Genomic DNA, 18815 nt, shown 5'->3' with positions numbered 1-18815 from the left:
TACGTATCTTGAGTGCATCATGTTCTAAGGTTAACATACCTTCGACGGTATAAGTTAAATGGGGAGCGTGCGATGGTCGCATTTCAAATGTAAACGCTGTTGGTCCGTTGTGGCACACAAAGTCTTTGAATGCTTGTGTGCATGTCCTCCATTCTACTGATGAATAAGAGGGACGAGTCGTACTCAACATTTTCCTTCCTTGTAAACTTACTTTTTTCAGAAACTTACTGTTAGGCAGACTGTAAAGATAAAAGAAATAGAATTTGGTTTACCAAAACCCATAAATCTGTAGTTCCAAAAAGTAAGGCTTTGCCATTCTTATCGCAAGCTTTCAATATGCGATAGTCACACCTGATATCAAAAAAACAGCATATGTCAAAGATAAAGAGCAAAGCTTACTCCGCGCCCCGAGAACACCAGCGTATAAGGAATCTCAATGCACGCATAGCAGGCGATTGGGTATCTTCAGTCACAGAATATTCCTCCACTGGGGTATTAGACCGTTGCTCTTGCTCCATCATCACAGAACCCGTCCCACTCTGTTCCTTGCCCAGAATATGACCGCCGCTGCCGCTCTTGTTTGTGTTGCTGCTGTTCCCACCTCTATACCGCCGTCGCCGTCGCGTATCGCGAGCCGACATCATCGGTATTCCCTCCCCCTGCAGTGGCCTTGAGCACACAGGACAGAGCGGCGACCGTTGCCGCCACTCCTCTAGACACTGCAGATGAAAACCATGCCCGCAGATCACAACTATGGCTGGATTTTCCAGTGTGAATCGCTCTAGGCAAATAGGGCATGACGAGAGACGGTACTCACCTACTACAAATGTATCTTCACTCTTGCTTGCCTTCCCGCAGTCGCTGCAACTAGAAAAACTCCCGGGGTTGTTAGGCAGCAAACCTACAGGTGACGTCAGAGAATCCGAACTAGGAAGACAAGAGAAGTTCGCTTCCTTCATAGGGGGATCCATTCTGACGCTTTTAAGCTGTCTTTTATTTTTTGGATTTGATTTTTTTTACTATTTTTTTTTTTCTTTTTTGCTTTGGAGGCTAGGGGAAAGGGTTGTCACCTCTCTACAACTCCGTCCCTCGGTTTCTTCTTGTGTACTCTTTTTGCTTTTTTTTTGTTTTTACTTTTCTTTTCTGTGCGTGACTGTGTGTATATCTTTGGTCCAGCGTCACCGCTGTCACGCACGCAACAAAGAACTCTTACAAAAACAACAAGACGAAAAATGGAAAAAACGGCAAAAAAAAACTGATAAAAGGAAAGATACCAAATAAAAAGAATAAACAATCAGTGAGCACGAACAAATAAAATGATAAAGGGATAAAGGGGAATAACGCTGAGAAAGATGTTTTTCTTTCTTTCTTTTTTTTTTTTTTTGTTTCTTTTTACCGACAAAAGAAAACAAAGAAGAAAGAATCCGTAAATCCTCTCATTCTGTACCTGTATCATTACTGCTGCTGTTACTGCTATTACTGTGTACAAACCGACCCGGAAAGAGCAATCTTTTCACCGCAGTGGGTGCTAGACGCTTGGGGTCTGTATCTACTACCTCACCAGCGAGACGCCGCCGCTGCTCGTCCTCCTCCTGTGCAATCATGAAAGCGTAGAACTCGGGATCAAATAAACGCAGTGCCACCTCAAGTGACTGCCGTACCACCACAGCAGAGAAAATAATACCAATAATTCCCATCACACAGTATGAAAAAAGTGCGAAGACTGTCACTCGCCGTGTTGCCGTAGCAGAAGAGCCAACAAGATGACGATAAATCATAGGCGCAGACCCGTTCTGGTGCCACAGACTTGTGGGAGAAGTTGCCATTTTGTACGCTGTCTGCACCAAGTCGTACTGCGCCTTCGCATCTCCCTGCGCGGTGTCGGGGTGAGTTTCAATGACGAGATCCCGATAGCGCGCCCGCACTTCCGTCAACTCGGCGTGTTCCGGCAGGCCCATCACACGCAGTGGGGAGCCGTGCTGCTGCAGCCAGAGCTGTTCCTTCTCTAACTCCTGCACTCGCTCCATGCGGGCCTGCAGGCCTATCGCCACCCGCCGGTGAAGGCCACGAGGTGTAATGGCCACATACACGCTACGCAGCAGTTTGGCAATACATCCCGGGCGATAACTGTGATGTTCACCAGTCGACGCACAGCGCAGAGATGTTGTCGCCGTTGTTATCGCTCCAGTCCCTATCAGCTGGTCGCTGTGCGATGACGACACTGTGCCACTAACTCTGCGTCTCAACGCACGCATTCCCCAAACCAAACACACACGCACGTATATATAGTATATATATATATATATATATATACTATTCCCTTTGGGTGTGCGTATGCGGAACAAATAATAAAAATAAAAAATGAAAAGAAAACAACAGAAACAGGGGGGAAACACAAAACAAATAATACGAAAAAAAGAAAAATATATAAATATATAAATACATACCCACTTAAAGGACTGAGTAAAATAAGAAGAAAAAAAAAGGCGCACACAGACGCACATAAACACAAAATTAATAATAATAATAATAAAACAACGGAAAATCAAAAAAATCAAATAAAATTTACAAGTCGTAAAACCGACACATAACCACCCGAGAATCAAACTTGCTACCATGCAGTTCGGCAACTACGCTAGCCGCCCTCACTTCTGAGGATAATGTGCACACAATTGCTACGTGGTCATCAAATGTCAACTCACTTCCCTCCTCAAGTTTACGTTTCTTATTTTGATCTTCATTTTTCTCTGTTCCAACTTGGCTGTTGTTGCCGTTATTGTTATGATTATCATTGTTGTTTCCTTCACTGTCATCCACAAGAATAGTATGACGTATTACTTTTTCTTTAGCTAGTTCTTCCACCTTTTCGATCACTGATAAGACCAGTTCTTGAAATTTATCTGTAGCGATGAGTTCCCGATACGTGTTAAGCGAAACAAAGTTAGTAAGTAAAACATGTGGAGAAGGCATACCAGCAGCAGTTATGTTCTGACGATCAAGTAAACGTTTCTTTTTCTTGTATAATGTCTTTTCCTTCTTTCGTTGTTCCCATCGTCTTTCGATGTCGTTTACGATACACTGCACAATATTTTCTACGGTCATATGCTGCAGTGACGCCTCCTTTAAAACACGATTCATCCAAAATCCTGCCACTGTATCCCACTGTTTCTCAAAGAAGTGATAATTAGATTTAGACTTGACGCTCTCTGGCATTTGAAGTTCTTGTCGTGTGAACTGAAGCCGTTTTCCTGTGCTACCCCAAATAACTAGCGCAGAGCTAGAAGAAGATGAAGCAGCAGCCTCCATTCTTGTTACGGTTACTTACCTAGTATAAATATATTATGATTCCCTACCAACGTGGATGCCGTGAATGGGACAATTTCCCTATAAATCGAAAAAGGAATAAGATGCCTGAGTGTAAAGGGTTTTATAGGTATGAGTACGAGAAAAAAAAGATGAAAGTACGTACATAGGTGTAATCACAAAAAAAAAAAAAAAAAAAAAAAAAAACGATGATAAAAAAATTGAGAGGAAAAAAAAAAAGATGAGAATAAAAGGTAATATTTTTTTTTTTATCATAACAGCTGCTCCAGTTATTGAAGTTCATTTTAATGAGGATTTCTTTTACTACGTGTTTAATTGGCCTTTCTGCGAGTTTTTTCCTCCATCATCACTGCCAACCACGTAGCTTTACAATAGATATCCAATATATATATATATAAATATAAATATATATCACAGTTTGGACTACAGAGGGGGATAATGCTACACAATAAACACATTATACAGTATGCAACCGTGAGGGGTGGGGGAAGGGCAGGGGGAGAGGAGTAGGAGGGGGGAAAAGGCAATTGCCCAGTAATATTATTTCTCGGAGCGCTGTTTTGCTGAATTGATTGGGGGAAGCCGCCTCGCTGTTCCTTGTGTTCCCCGTAGTCGAGTTAATGACGACTGTACAACGCCAAAACGCTGAGAAGTAGCATGAGCACGAATGGATTTCAGTTGCGTCGGCGATGCGGCTTCCAAATGACGTGTATTTGTGCCAGTCATCGTTGTGTTTGTGGTTGTAGGTGTTGTCAACGCAGTGGCTGTTGTTATTGAAGTTGCTGTTGTCGGTGGTGGTGGTGATGCTATTGATGGTGGTGAGGCTGTACCTAACTGCGGTGTAAAGACCGCTGGAGTGGCGTTGGCTACCTTCTCCTTCAGCGCGGCGGCTATTTGCGCTGTTGTCTCTGCGGAGATGAGTGTGCCGTCCAGTCCCAATTGCTGCAACTTCGACTGCGGATTCCGCGCGAGTCGCAGCAGCCCGCGGCCGGCGAGTGCGGGAATGGGATTGCCCGATAAATTCAGCGAGAGAAGCGACGGGTGCTGCGCCACGGCCTTCATGAGCTGCTGGAACACCGTGAGGCTGTCGATGTTGTTCCCGCTGAGATCGAGTGATTCGATCGTCCGGCTCACCTCCACCATCGGGAGGAGAAAACTCACCCCACGCGGACTACGCGCAAACATACCGCTACAGTCAAGTACCGGTCGAGGAGGCTCAAACACACCAGACACAGCATAGCGAAAGTTACGAAGCACAGTACATCCACCACAGCCATTTTTTTCCAGTACACGGCAACGGTGAAGATAACGTAAACGGTGTGCCGCCATTACAAAAATAACGGCACTCCGAAATATACCACGCGGTCGCATTCCACGCTTTTTTTGCTCCTGCTGTTCTACATCTAAATTATTCATATTCAACCCCGCTTTTATCCAAGGGTGTTTTAACGCTTCTCGTGCACTATAACGACGATTAGGGTCAATTTCAAGAAGCTTTGGTATAAAATCGCGCAAAGCAGATGAGGCTTCTATAAGTTTTTCAGACTTAAGGTCATACCGTGCTTCACGAATAGCCTCAGTAACTTCTTTTGACGTTCGCCCAGTAAAAGGGTACTCCCCAGTTATCATAAGATAAACAATTACTCCAAGTGCCCACATATCTACTGGTTTACCGTAGTTTGTATCACTGAATATTTCTGGTGCCATAAAAACGGTTGTACCACAGAAAGACATAAGACACTGATCAGATCCCACAAGAACAGCAAAACCAAAATCAGATATTTTGCAAACCAAGTCCCCCTCACTAAGAAGACAATTCTCAGGTTTCAAATCACGGTGAACGATTCCTTTCTGATGAATAAACTCTAATGCTAACAAGAGTTGTGTTGCGATACGACGGGCTTGTGTTTCACTAAAGAAACCATCACGCCGCAATGCACGTTGAAGTTCTCCTCCCGGCATATACTCCATCACAATCCAAAGATGTTCATCGTCTTGAAACGTTTCTTCTAATCGCACAATATTTGGATGACTCAGTAGACTCATCGTCTCTACTTCTCCCATCACTTCTTTTAGTCCCCTGGCACCGGCCTGAGGCTTATTGATTATCTTAACACCATAAGGCCTTTTCAATGCATCATGCCGACGACAGCATTTCCACACAGTGCCGTATCCCCCTTTTCCAATCTCCTCTAAGAGTTCATAGTGCTGGTCAAACGTTGGCGCTTTAGACAACGCAGAAGTGGTCCTCCCTTCACTCAATGTCGACTGCAATGCATGAAAGTCCATATGTCTATACTATATCGTCTAAAACTCTCTCCCACTATTTATTCGTTCTCTCCAAATATATCCCTTTTTTTTTTTTTTTCTTTACCCGCAGCTATCCTCTCTTTTTTTCTTCAAATCCCCTTGTGCTTGGATAGACGCACACACAGACACAAAGAGGAAGAGAAGAAAAAAAAAAAAGAGAGACACACAGACAGACGCACTCTTCTGACTGCGAGCCCTCTAGAGTACGTCCTAGACAGTCAGGAAGCGTCTGTGGATAATTGACGCACCTCCAAGAGACACGTTAGTGTCACTGTATGTCATGTGATAAGGGGAAAAAAAAAGAAAAAAAAAAAGAAAACAAGATAGGAAAAAACAAAGATAAAAAAAGAAAAACAAAAGAGCATGGAAGGTGAATCAAAAGAGGAAAACTCTTTTGAAAGAGTTTCCCTCCGCTCCCATTTCACTTGCAAATGGGAGAAGAAAAAGAGCAACAATTATGACGGTGATAAAGAATATATATATATATATATATGGGAAAACAGGGGAAAATGATAATCCATTCGCCCATCAATCATATAGGGAAACAAAACAAAAAAAAACAAGACTTGTTGCGGAGAAGCTTATGAGGTGCTGGTGACAGTCCCCCGCTCGCGCAATCGATCACAAAGCCAATCCATTCCTTCGAGCAAACCCTCACCGGTTTTCGCGCTGCTCTTCACAATTGTCCAGGTGCGACTAGTCAGTGACGCTACTCCCAGTTGCTGCGCAATCTCAGTTTCGTTTGCTGCACCCACCATATCCTGTTTATTGGCAAATATTAAGAGCAAGCTGTCACGCAGCTCATCTTCGTCTAGTAAGTTGTACAGTTCGTGCTTAGCGACACCCATACGATCCTTATCAACACTATCCACAACGTAGATAATAGCGTCTGTGTCAGTGAAATAGCAACGCCAGAACGGTCTTATATTCGCCTGACCGCCCAGATCCCATACCTCAAACGATATATTCTTGTAGTGCATCGTTTCCAGGTTAAACCCAACTGTGGGAACAGTAGACACCACATTACCAAGTTGCAGGTGATACAAGATGGATGTCTTCCCTGCGTTGTCGAGGCCTAATATGAGCACACGAATCTTTTTATCGGCTGGCACTAAGCCCAATGCGGCCTTTAACCGAGAGAGCCAAGCGCCCATTTTTAGGTTTTTTCCCTACGGTGTTATCCCCTCCTCGGCAAGAAAAAACAATGGGTGTATAAGAAAAAAAAAAGAAAAAAAAGAAAGAGAAAACAGAGCAAGAAAAAAACTAAAATGCAGACACACACAGAATATTTAAAACTTGTCTATGCAATAATACAAAATATATATTTTATATTTCCATATATATATATATATATATATATGCACCACCACATGAACCGTGAGAAGGGTTCGCAATACGAAGAAAAACAAGAAAAAAAAACATGCATAAGAGGACTAAGAAGGAAAAAACAAAATCACGATCACGTAAACAAATGCATAACATGCATACATATAAATGTATTCATCATCCTAGTCTTGAAGAAGGCCTAACCATGTGGACCAAAAAACCTTCACGAGTGGAGTACTACCTGCTGGCTTCGGAACATCTGCAGATTGTGAAAAAATGAATCTTGTAGCGCCATCACTATTTCCTGGTGTCGCCAAAAGATATATGGGCCAAGTCACATTATTTCCAGAGATGAAGTGGGATTCGGTACCTTCTGTTGTGGTTTCTGAAGGGGCCTTGGATTGAATGGAAATTTTTGACAATGATGTGCGGTATTTGAAGCAATTTGTTTGCAGAGTGGCCTCGAGGGCGCATAATGTTACAAGACTACTCGCTGGGCCGCGCTCTCTGAAAAATGTCATAATTGGATCATCGCCAGTAACATTATAATCTCGAGACTCCATAAATTCCTTCTTCGATGCCCATGCATTGTACAGCCATTGGACTGCTACGGATGTCCCTGACCATTTCGCCAAAGTAGTTAATTGATTCCATGTACTAAAGGAAAATGTAACAGCAGGATCATAAAAAGAAGGTAAATATATAGTGCATTGCAATAAAGGATCCCCTAGCAACTGCTCTGTACTCACATTATCCACAGCTAAACTGTATCCCTTTTCAAATATATGCACCATAGTTACCTGACGGAATTGCTGTAGTTTCCTAGGATCGTGCTGCGTTATGTAATTCAATGCTGCTGCCACATTAGAGGTGCCAGCAAACGCGAGATACGTTAGGGTATCACTAAGTGCCATTGAACTGACAACATGGTAAAGCGCCTCTGAAGCGTTCACCTGAATATTGTATGAGTGTAGTGGAAGGGAATAGGCCGCACCGAATGAGTTTGTAACGTCTGCACGTGAGTATTTCATCCCTCGCTGCCTTGCGTCGTGCGGAGTGGCGGGGAATCCGCCGCTGCGGGAACATCCACCGCGAACCCGCACGTCGTCGTACGCGTCCACCGCAGCGGTACGTGCGCCGATGGAAACGACAACGTCGTCAAGGTGGGCGAGCGCGAGAAACCGGCGGACGTTGCGGGCGACTGTCGTAGCGTGGCCCCACGTGAGGCCGGCGACAGTGACGAGTTCGAGTTGATTGCGGAGAACGGGGCTTTGTGCAATTGTTGTAAGCGCGGCGTAATCCTCAACAGTTCCCTCGACGTCTACAATGATGCGCCTGCGACCCTCGACCCTCTGCGGTGTATGAGAGACGAACAGCAAAAGTAATAATAAAAATAGCAACAAGACTGGGGTAGTGGTAGTGGTCGTGATAGAGGACCTCATCGAAACTACTGGAAAGGGAGTGCTAAGGAAAAATAAATGATTGCTATCAGTACGAACAGTACAAAATCTACACATGGGAAAAAAAAAGAGGAGGAAGAAAGAAAAAAAAAAGGAGTCAACGGAAAATGTACGAGACATGGAAACCATAGGGAAAAACAAGAGAAAAAAAAATAAGGAAACGAGGGAGATCTCCTCCAGATAGAGGTATTTCAATCAAAATAAAATAAAAATATAAGAAAAAACCTTCAAAACAAAATATATCTTTCTGAGGAACTGCATAGCTGAAACAAAGTACTGTGTCTCATTCCTCATCATCTACCAGAACCCTTTCCACATGATTCACCACCTGAAAACCACACCCCCAACGAGACGGTTGTAGAAGCAACGGATGCTCCTCTTGCTGTTCCTTCTTTCCATTTATTTGTACAAATGGCTGCCCTACCCGGCGAGAGTAGCGCACTGAATCCACAACAAACTCACACTCCAGTGGCACCGGATCATCATCAAGGAAGAGAGCGTAGTAGTGGCGGTCACTGTCAGAAAGCCACGACTCTGCACTGAGTCGACTGAAGGCGCGGAATAACGCAGTACTAACAGAAGAAGAAGAAACAGAACTCCTTTGTTGAACAACACCATGACGAGCCCCTGTCACGTAAGTCACTCCACGTCCCGCATCATCTGCACTATCTATTCCCACCGTTGCTGCTCCAGAATCATATGAAAAAGAAATTTCAAAACAGTCCACAGTGCTTCTCTACACGAGAGCACTCACAATTCCCGCTAGGAAATGCGGTAGCACAACTCGCGGGGCTCCCACCAATGACCACAGCAAACGTTTACCACCCGTTCCTATCTGACCCACTTCAGACAGTCGCAGTACAGGAGTATGTGATGTACTTCCAAGAAACGGCAGTGAAGATAAAATGGTTACATTCACATGTTTTAAAAATTGATCAGCAGTACTATTACTGAGGACCCACGCAGCAGTATTACCATTTGTTTCATATAGAGTGGTGTGAAGTGGCAGATTTACAAAAATATCCCATAAAGCAAAAACAGGATTAACATCTGTTATTGATAGTATAAGTGGCTCTGACAATAGCGCAGAACCCTGTATCCACTCTAACTCTATACCAATGTCTTGTGCACGTTGCGTAAAGTATAATTGTGTTACTTTTGAAGAAGCTGTAAGGCATAAACACAAACGGGAATTCTCTACTGCTAACAATGCTATCACATCTTTCAATCGTGGATGATCAATGATGCGTACAAGGAGGATATGATGTGTACACAAATCAGAGGATAAGGGTGAGAGTGAAGATGATGCACGACAGCATTCATCCCTCAACTCAGTAAAACGTCTAAAACTATCATGTAAAGCTTGTAGATATAGTCCATAATCCAATTCAGCAATAGTAGTAGGATTATTAGTAGGTAATGAAGTGGTGGCATTACCCGTTATTGGATGAAACGGGTAAAGAAGTGTATTACAACTTGCTTTTAGGGAACTCAAATAGAAAATACACCCATGCTTTATTGCAACATCCTGTAGAAGAGCTTGTAGTGCCGGGAGGGAATTTAACAGAGTAACACTATTTAAATCATTATCAATCTCTTCTGAAGGACCAGCAATATTTATTGAGAGCTGTAGACCCTGAATTACAGCGTAATACGGCACTTTAGGGTAGGTACGCCATTCATAACGTTTTAAAGCAGGTGGTTGTAGTTCTTTTGATGATACTGCTGCTATAACCTCTCCTATTGGAATAAAAAGGGATTGGGCGTTATCACCATTATGACTCTTCTTATTTTCATTGTTCTCTCTACTTGTAGCATCGGTATGGATAATTTCATCTGTGTTATCCAACACACCATGTCTAAATTTGGCAGACTTGAAGAGAGATTCAGATGAAGTGAGCTGCATGCATTCACTTCTTTCACCAATGACTTCAAACCTGTACGTATCACGTTTTTTTTTTTTTTTTTTTACATGCGACATTAAATGAGTATAGAAGAGGGTAAAAAGTACAAGAAAAATAAAAAAAAAAAGGGGAGATACGTTTAAAGATGCAAATCCCTTCTCCACAAATTAGAAGAGTGAAGCAAAACAACAACAAAAAAAAAAAACAGAGACACAAGCAGACACACACACACACAGACACAGGAACCTACAAAGAAAAGAAAAAGTGAGGAGGAATACAAAAATGAGCATCATGGAATAAAATTTATATCTTGCTTCTATTTTTTTTTTTTTTTTTGATGGTGTTGTTTCTGTTTTAAACCACTCATCCAACCACCTGTTGCATTTCTTGATTGTGTGCGTGGAGCTCCCGCACCATGTCACTAATCCTTGCATCGAGACAGCGTACTACATCACTGTCCTCATCTAATGCACCTGCGCTGTCTTCTACAATTGTACGCCGTTCGCGACGGAGACGCTCGATCTCTTTTACGAGAGAAGATACATGAACAGACTGTGCCTGTTGAACCACATTCCCTTCTTTCAACTCTGCCGTTCGCTTCTTCTTTCCACCAGAAGCTGCATTACTATCTTCTGCTGCTGTTGCTCCTGCTGCTGAGGTTGCGGTTGTACCCAGCCGCTGCAGTTGTTCCTCAAGAGCGCCGTTCACCAGTTTCAAGTGTGCCAAATCATCTGTGGTGCGCCGCAGCTGTTCTCTACGCTTTGTGGCCAATGCCGTGAGGCGTTTATTCTCCTCCTCCAACTCACGGCAGCGCTGCAGTAATTGATGTTCATTCTCCTTGTGGCGCCGCTCCAGTCGGTCCTGCAGCGCCTGCTGCTCCACCGCAAACTCCGCACGAAGGCGGCTCTCCACACTTGTAATACTCTCCGGCGGCGCTGTGAGTCCGCGTGTGCGAAACCGATGGAACTCCTCCGAGAGCGCCAAGTAGTCCCGCTGCGCCTGCTGCAGTCGCTCCTCCGCCCGTTGGGTTTGTGCCTCGGCGGCCTGCACGCGTTGCTGCTGCAGAGCGACAGTGTGCGCGGCGTCCTCCTTCGCGCGCTGCACTTCCACCATCGCGTCCTCCTCCGCACGCCGCCGCGCGTCCGCGAGCTGTTGTCGTAACTGACGAAGATCCTTCTCCATCTCCGTTAATCGCCACTTTCGCCGCTCTATTTGTTTTTCTTCTTCCGCCACCCGCTGTTCTCTACGGACAAGGTCACGCTCCTTTATCTCGCAGTTTGCCACAGCATGCTGCTCTTTTGTTTTCACAAACTTTGCGAGTGCCGCGAGAGCTTTTTTCTTTTGTTCCTCTAACTGACGTTGGAGTCGAGCTGCCTGGACAGCCTTCCATAACTCAACATCCCATGCAGCACGGTACTCTACCGTTCCACGCACACTAGCTGCAACCGCAGCCTCAGTTCCCTGCTTTTCTCTATGGTTAGACGGTGCAGGCGCTGAGGCAACAGCATCTGCTGCTGATGATACTGCTGCTGCTCTTGTTGTTGTTGGTGGTGTTATTGCTTTTGCAACGGGGGCAGACGCAGGGATAGGGACAGCGACAGGAACAGGAACAGGGGCAGGGGCAGGCGATACAGATGGAGAGACAGCAACAGAGTTTGGTGGTGTGTAAACGACAGCTGAAGATGATGATTTATCTCCCGTCACACTTCCCAATACACTCGACTCGCTCATCATAGGCTGTGAGAGCAGCACTTTGCAGCCTCTGCCGTCACCTCTACAACTCTGTTGTGGTACGGTGAGGAATAAGGAGGTCTCTCTCCTTTCCCAGAGCGGCCTTCTTATGGAAAAGTAAAGAAGAAATAAATAAAAAATGGGAAATCAAAAAGGGATAGAAGAAAAAAAAAAAAAACAATTGCAAAAAATAACTCAAAATCTTGCTAATATGCGTTATACATAGCACGTACATGTACCTTCTTTTGTCATTGTTGTTATTGTTGCTGTTGTCAAATGCTCAGCAATGAGAAAAGTATTGTGGTGGAATAAGAAATAAAAAATTATTGAGAGCATATGTTCTACAAGGCAGAGAAAGAAATACTGAACACATAGATATTCTTCTTTTTCGTTTTGTTTTGTTTTGATTTTTGTGTTGTTGTTGCTCAACGTTAGTTACCAATTTGTCAGCGTAATGTTTCTTTAACAACATCAAACACTTTACAATCTCTCATTTATTAGTGGAGTTCATCCGTGAAAATTTTCTCGTATCATGTAAGAGAATGTGTGCACTTACATTCATATCCCCCACCCTCCCGCCATACACTTGCCTGAACAAACTCCTGCACCAAGTTTTCTTTTTCTTTTTCCAATACCCACTCTTGTGTATTCTTTGTTTTTTTGTTTTTTTTTTTCGCCTCGTTTTTTCAGCTTTTCTTTCTTTTTCTTTTCTTTTTTTTGTTTCCTTCATCCTTCACTCTGTGACTCCTTTCCTTTTTCTTTCCTTTCCTTCTCTTGCTTTCTTCTGACTCACGCCTCACGCTGCAGCATAGCTTCCACCGCCGAGAGCATCGGACTACCCTTGTACATCTGCAGCAGTTTCTTCTCTGCCCAAGACCGAAGTTCAATTGCCTCATCTACTGAATGTTCACCTCCCACCCGTCGCGGTGCGGCCTTCGCTTGCTTCACCACTTCATTCGCCGTTACCCATAGTCCATATGCTGCACGGCTGTTGTTGGCATGATCGTTAAGCCGCAGTGACTGGGCGTACTCAATGAGACTACGGTTGTAGTCACCCGACATGTAGCACAGTTCTGCTATGCGGGTATGAGAAAGGTACGAATTGGCGGTAAACAACATAGCCTCATCAGCGTAGTAAAGCGCTTTCTGAGTATCCTCACATAGGTAGTACAGATTAGATAGTTCGCGATAAGCAGGAACACTATCACCACAGTGCACCTCCAAATATTTGTGCTTCTCTTCATTCTCATCTGTGTACACAAGCTGTTGCTCCAGTACCTCAATAGCCTTTTTAAGTTGTCCATCACTCTTAAATATCGCGCTTAGTCGCTTTACAGGGAAGTCATCAGTTGGAGAATCTTTAAGAATTCCACGGTACAGTTGCTCCGCAGCTGATGTTGCCCCTTCTGCCTCCAGGCATAAACCCTCAAGATGCCTCACACGAACCGATTGCTTACCAAATCGCTTTTGTAACAAGGAAAGGTAGTGTCGTGCGGTGTCCACACGTCCGCAATCCAACGCCGCGATAAGAATCTGTTCATAGATGGACGACAGCTCCACCTCACTGATACCGCTAGTACCACCAGCAAGAAGATCTGTTCCTAGAAGAAAAACAACGTTGGCATTGCGTGTGTGACTCTCACGATGCCTCTGCAAGAGTTGACGCTTCTGTTGTCTTGATAACTGCTTAAGATCGAGTGGCGTCAAAGAATGTAGAGAAACAAATGAGTCTGTCATTTCTTTCGTGTTATTCTTTCTTCACTTTTTTTTTTTTTTACTTCTCTCTTTCCTTGGTTTATTATTTTTTTTTTTTTTCCTCTCTCGAAGCGCCTTTTGTTTCAACTGTTGAACTACACACTTCCTGTTGACTTCACGGCGCACCACTCCTCTAGATGTGACACATATACATACACACACAAACAGATGTGGTAAAAGAAATATATATAAAAAAAAAAAAAAAAAACAAGAATAAAATCGGAAAGAAGACACTTTTGTCTTGTCCTTAAGTATATCTAAGCCATCCAACACTCCTATCGATGATGGTAGTAATAATAATAGCAATTCTTCATAACGATACAATGAAACAGAGCGCAGATTAAAATATATTTATTTTGCCTCGTCACAAAAAAGAAAAACGACTCGAGCAAAAGAAAGGAGGGGGGAAGGATGGGGTGAAGACTTGAAAATACAACATTCACACCACCATCCAATGGTATTTCTTTTTTCGTCAAAATAGAAGCGCAGTAACGCGCAAAACAGAAAAATAAAACAAAATCTCTCGTATTAATAATATGATAAAAAAAAGAAAATAAGATAAAATCAATGAAGACTCGTGACTACATCCATGTACGGGTCCGCATGTATTTTTTTTTTTTTTTCTTTGTTTTGCGCCAGCGATATTCAGTGAATCCCAGGAGGGAAAAAAGAATGTGTTTTGAGGCATAGACAGAGACAGACATAAAGACAGAGAAAAGAGTGTTGTATTATGTGCCTTGCGTTCAAAGGCGCGAACACCCCTTAACTCCCCCGTGGCCGGATTCCTTCTTTGGTCTCTGCACCTTTGCTGCCTCAAAGACGATGTGCCTCGTCACTTCGTAGGACTTCACGAAGGACGGGATTGGGAGGAACTCAAACTTGGAGTGGAAATTGTGTGCGCCTGTGAAGTAGTTCGGTGTTGGCAGGCCGTGAGCGGCGAGCGCTGCGCCGTCCGTTCCGCCCCGCATGGGCGTTTCTTTCGGCTCCACGCCTGCGGCCCGCATGGCGGCGCGGAGAACTTCAACGGCGGCCGCTCCGCCTTCGCCCGCGAGTGCGGCGGCGATGTTGCGGTACTGCGGCTCGACCTTCACGGCGACGCGGGCGGTGGGGTGTGCGCTGCGGAGGGCCTCGGCGGCGGTGTGTAATTGCTGCACACGGGCCGCGAACTTCGCCTCGTCAAAGTCCCGCACCATCACTTTGAGCACCGCCTCGCTCTGATGGGCACGCAGGTCGGAGAACCAAATATACCCCTCGCGGCCCTCCGTCCGCTCTGGCGTCTCGGCGCGGTCAAATCGCGATATGTAGTCAACGGCAAGCAGCAGCGGGTTCACTAACACTCCCTTTGCAGACATTGGGTGTGCAGTGACACCAGTGAAGATGATCTCCGCCTTCGCAGCGTTGAAGTTCTCAAACACCACCTCACCCAACTGACAGCAGTCAATCGTGTAGGCAAAGTCCACGTTGAAACGCGATTGAATGTCAAGATTTTTAGCCCCAAGAAGCCCAATCTCTTCATCAGGCACACAGCAGATGATAACATCACCGTGCTCCTCTTTCTGGTCTTGTCGTTGCTGTTGCAGAGTGGTGATCATCTCCATCACATTTGATACAGCCGCCTTGTCATCGGCACCAAGAACACTTGTGCCATCACTGAAGAGAATATCTTGTCCGGCGTAGCACTTAATCTCCGGGTGTTCTGCCGCACGCAGCCAAATATCCTTCTCCTTGTTTAAACAAACATCACCACCCTCATAACGCAGCAGTTGTGCCTTCACCACAGGGCTTAAACCAACGTCAACTGTATCAAGGTGTACAATAAACCCAATAGTTGGACAATCCTTCTTGGTACCCCGAAGTACTGCTGTCACTGTAGCATGTTCATCACACAGAACATTATCAAGTCCAGCTGCACGAAGTTCATTTGCAATCAGTTCAGCAAGTTCCTGCTGTCCCGGTGAGGTTGGCAAACACTTACCAATATTCAAAGGATTGCTTTGGCTAGATATAGCGGAATACCGCATAAATCTCTCCACCAACCGCTGTTCGATAGTCTTCATGGACATAATTTCTCAATCTTTGCTTAACAAAAACTGATCACTCACAATATTACCCACAAGTGTGTAGTGTGTGTGTGTGTGTACATACGCAAAAAAAAAAAGAGATACGTGAAAGAAAAACCAAATAAAAAAAAAAAATAGGATAGAAGCGTAACCTGAATTGTATGAGGGAAAAACAAAACAAAAGAAAAACAAAAAAAAAAAAAACAATGGATGGGATGAGGGAGCAAGGAAAAAAAAAAAAAAACATCAAAAGAAATGAAGTGGAAATGCATCTATTGCATTAATCCGTCTTTCCTGATGGTGAATTGTAACGTACATCAAGATATTGGAATTTTCCAATTGAAGTGTCACTACCGATGCTGTTAGAAATCTAGTATAAAAAGGTCTTCTGAACTGTCTCGATCGCAGAGGTTTTTGTACCACGAAGCCCTTTAAGATACTGAACCGTTCTAGGTGGTTGAACTGCAGCGTTATGCATGGTCTGTGTTTCATCATCTCGTGGTGGCCGAATTTGTGTAGCATTGTCTCGGCGAAAGTGAGATGCAATTGTCTGCGTAGAGTGTGTACGCATGTTGAGAAGGTTTACAAGTTTTAGTGCCTGACGACGTAGGTCCCACTCATTCCAGCGATAATTATGATCCATATAAGGATCTATTTGACCTGTTTGCGTGGACATGTCATGACGTTTCACAGACGCTCCTGCTGCTGCTGCTAATGATGCAGAGACCTGAGATTCATATTTACGTGTACCGCGTATGTACAGTTCACGTGGAAGTTGATCATACATATCCAGGAGTCCAATAAGTACCATATCCCCTTCCGCCATCTGCAACACGGTATCCAAATACTTTTTCGGCGATGCTGCAAAACGGCGAAGGGCGGTATCTGAGCAGAATGCGTACCACGTACCCTTGCTGCCATCCACTGCTGCTTGAACAAGAAATCCTGCAAACGCCTTTTCTTCTTCGCTTTCTTTTCCCTCGACACAAATACCATCCTCTACCAAGCACATCGGACACAAACCATGCATCCCTCGTGACGCAAGATGTTGTTTTAGTTCGGCTGGATTTGCAGCATACGAAATTGCACTTGACGATGGGTTTAGTGAGGCAATGTATGCTGCTGTGGCATCACGATCCGCTGGTGTCTCATCCTTCGCTTCTGCGAGAGCCTGCTCGAGAAGTGTGGGTGGTAACGATGGAGTTGCCACTGTCCCAAGTGAGAGTGAGAGATCAACAAGAGCGCGTATTTCCTCAAACGCTTCAAAGCTCTGCAGAGTCTCCTCGTAGGCGTCGGCGAGGGCAATAAATTTTGGGTAGACTGTACGCTTTGGCACACTGCTGTGGAGTGTAACGCCGTCCGATCGCATGGAGCTGGTGCCGAGCACTGCGCGCAGTTCCGCTAACGCCGTGTCATACGCGGGGAGATGTTCGCCGTGGATGATGTTTGCTAAGTCCGTTAGGCGTTGTTGGGCGGTGCGGAGATTGAGCAGTAACTGCAGGGTGCGGTGGTACTCCTCGCGTAATGCCTGCCGCTCAGCACTCCCAATGGCAGCAGAGGGTGAACGGAGAAACGCCACATAATCCGCACACACCGCCGCGGTCTTCTGCAGTTCTCGTGTGATGAGTTCCTGCAGCTCCGAGAGTGTAGACGAGGCGGTATCGTGCAGGAGAGTGAGACCAGCACCCGTTGTGCGTCCCTCCGACATGTTGTAGAGACGAATACCCCACACAATGCGGCGCAACTCCTCCAGTTGACGTCGCTTTTCTTCAGCTGATTGATTGGCAAACGCACGGACTTGTGCACGCGGTAGCACGGCGTTTAGTGTAGCTACAGTTTCCTTGCGGACAGCCACATCTCCTTCAGCAGTGCTACGCAGTTGTCCGTAGCGGTGCAGAATGAAGAAGGCGATCTCACTGAGCATCTCTTCAGGCATTCTTGTGGAGTTCTCACAGAGAGATCCCATCAGACGCATAGTGACAGCCTCCTGTTTCACCTGCTCGTTGCGGCGTTTATTCAAAAAATTAGCACGCAGTCCTGCTGTCTGGCATTGTAAGGAAAGTGTTGCCATCACATGTGTTGAACACGTGGCAAAGTATTTTGAAAGCTTATCCGCCATTGCTTCAATTGCTTCTGGAGTCTCGGCAACATTTCCCTTTTCATCTTTATTCGCTGAACCAAGGAGTGAGAGACGCACAGCGAATGCGGCAAACTCTGGTGTAAGTGTTGACGTTGATGTACCACCTGTCTGTTTACGGAATCGTTTAACGATTTCTTTTGCTAGCACTGGTGTGACGTTCATTTATTGGATATATATATATATATATATATATATATCCGTGTGTGGGTGTGCTTATTTTCTTCTTCTTCTCGTTGCTGATTTTGCAACTCTATTCTCTTCACGTTCTTTGATTGCTTGATCGTCCCGTAACAAAGAGTTACGCGCAGAAGCAAACGCCTTTTCTTTTTTTTTTTTCTTTCTTACTCTACTATTGCAAACCCCTAGTTCCTCCGTTTGTGTAAGGATGGCAACAGTTTGGGTGTAACTACAGAAGTACCCCTCCGTGTAGGGGCACGAACAAAAAGAAAAGGATGAAAAAAAAAAATGAATATATATACACATATACATACAATTGACTAGAAATAGCCCAAATGTTCACAGAAAAGCAGATCGCCAGATAAACAGAGTAGCAAAAGAATTGAAAGAACAAGAAGGAAACAAAAAAAGAAATGTTACAGAAGCATAATCATCATAAATATTTGTTCGTTCACTCTTCGCTCCGTTTGTTGTATCTTACACAAATGAGAAAAGTAGTGTTCATAAATTTGTACATGTATTCAACAGAAGCAATTTCTGTTCTAGGTGCTTTCTGTGTATACTTTGTTTCTTCCCTATACGTATATCTACTTACATGGAACAGTATATATCTGTTTCTTTTTTTTTT

The 18815-nt window shown here is 44.5% G+C and overlaps 11 protein-coding genes across 11 annotated transcripts; all 11 read right to left on the bottom strand.

Annotated features, from left to right (window-relative positions):
* Positions 1 to 395: 395 nt before the first annotated feature.
* On the bottom strand, positions 396 to 971 carry TM35_000202550 (uncharacterized protein; the record flags this gene model as incomplete). The annotated part of the gene is made up of 1 exon (XM_029026940.1): positions 396 to 971. The coding sequence occupies one exon, from the start codon at positions 969 to 971 to the stop codon at positions 396 to 398; it is 576 nt and encodes a 191-aa protein (XP_028881912.1).
* Positions 972 to 1436: 465 nt separating this feature from the next.
* Positions 1437 to 2255, bottom strand: TM35_000202540 (chaperone protein DNAJ; the record flags this gene model as incomplete). The annotated part of the gene is made up of 1 exon (XM_029026939.1): positions 1437 to 2255. The coding sequence occupies one exon, from the start codon at positions 2253 to 2255 to the stop codon at positions 1437 to 1439; it is 819 nt and encodes a 272-aa protein (XP_028881911.1).
* Positions 2256 to 2565: 310 nt separating this feature from the next.
* On the bottom strand, positions 2566 to 3306 carry TM35_000202530 (uncharacterized protein; the record flags this gene model as incomplete). The annotated part of the gene is made up of 1 exon (XM_029026938.1): positions 2566 to 3306. The coding sequence occupies one exon, from the start codon at positions 3304 to 3306 to the stop codon at positions 2566 to 2568; it is 741 nt and encodes a 246-aa protein (XP_028881910.1).
* Positions 3307 to 3864: 558 nt separating this feature from the next.
* Positions 3865 to 5613, bottom strand: TM35_000202520 (putative protein kinase; the record flags this gene model as incomplete). Its single annotated transcript, XM_029026937.1, has 1 exon — positions 3865 to 5613. The coding sequence occupies one exon, from the start codon at positions 5611 to 5613 to the stop codon at positions 3865 to 3867; it is 1749 nt and encodes a 582-aa protein (XP_028881909.1).
* A 602-nt stretch (positions 5614 to 6215) lies between these two features.
* Positions 6216 to 6788, bottom strand: TM35_000202510 (ADP-ribosylation factor; the record flags this gene model as incomplete). Its single annotated transcript, XM_029026936.1, has 1 exon — positions 6216 to 6788. One exon carries the CDS (start codon positions 6786 to 6788, stop codon positions 6216 to 6218), a length of 573 nt encoding a protein of 190 aa, XP_028881908.1.
* A 354-nt stretch (positions 6789 to 7142) lies between these two features.
* Positions 7143 to 8402, bottom strand: TM35_000202500 (uncharacterized protein; the record flags this gene model as incomplete). Its single annotated transcript, XM_029026935.1, has 1 exon — positions 7143 to 8402. The coding sequence occupies one exon, from the start codon at positions 8400 to 8402 to the stop codon at positions 7143 to 7145; it is 1260 nt and encodes a 419-aa protein (XP_028881907.1).
* Positions 8403 to 9156: 754 nt separating this feature from the next.
* TM35_000202490 (uncharacterized protein) lies at positions 9157 to 10401 on the bottom strand (the record flags this gene model as incomplete). The annotated part of the gene is made up of 1 exon (XM_029026934.1): positions 9157 to 10401. The coding sequence occupies one exon, from the start codon at positions 10399 to 10401 to the stop codon at positions 9157 to 9159; it is 1245 nt and encodes a 414-aa protein (XP_028881906.1).
* Positions 10402 to 10687: 286 nt separating this feature from the next.
* Positions 10688 to 12058, bottom strand: TM35_000202480 (uncharacterized protein; the record flags this gene model as incomplete). The annotated part of the gene is made up of 1 exon (XM_029026933.1): positions 10688 to 12058. One exon carries the CDS (start codon positions 12056 to 12058, stop codon positions 10688 to 10690), a length of 1371 nt encoding a protein of 456 aa, XP_028881905.1.
* Positions 12059 to 12844: 786 nt separating this feature from the next.
* On the bottom strand, positions 12845 to 13792 carry TM35_000202470 (uncharacterized protein; the record flags this gene model as incomplete). Its single annotated transcript, XM_029026932.1, has 1 exon — positions 12845 to 13792. The coding sequence occupies one exon, from the start codon at positions 13790 to 13792 to the stop codon at positions 12845 to 12847; it is 948 nt and encodes a 315-aa protein (XP_028881904.1).
* A 761-nt stretch (positions 13793 to 14553) lies between these two features.
* TM35_000202460 (putative peptidase t) lies at positions 14554 to 15867 on the bottom strand (the record flags this gene model as incomplete). Its single annotated transcript, XM_029026931.1, has 1 exon — positions 14554 to 15867. One exon carries the CDS (start codon positions 15865 to 15867, stop codon positions 14554 to 14556), a length of 1314 nt encoding a protein of 437 aa, XP_028881903.1.
* Positions 15868 to 16240: 373 nt separating this feature from the next.
* Positions 16241 to 18172, bottom strand: TM35_000202450 (uncharacterized protein; the record flags this gene model as incomplete). Its single annotated transcript, XM_029026930.1, has 1 exon — positions 16241 to 18172. One exon carries the CDS (start codon positions 18170 to 18172, stop codon positions 16241 to 16243), a length of 1932 nt encoding a protein of 643 aa, XP_028881902.1.
* Positions 18173 to 18815: the final 643 nt, after the last annotated feature.

This window comes from Trypanosoma theileri (assembly GCF_002087225.1).
Source record: "Trypanosoma theileri isolate Edinburgh chromosome Unknown TM35_Tth_20_V1, whole genome shotgun sequence".
Classification (NCBI taxonomy): Eukaryota; Euglenozoa; class Kinetoplastea; order Trypanosomatida; family Trypanosomatidae; genus Trypanosoma; species Trypanosoma theileri.
The sequence above is the reverse complement of the archived record's forward strand: the minus strand, read 5'-3'. Positions and strand labels throughout refer to the sequence as shown.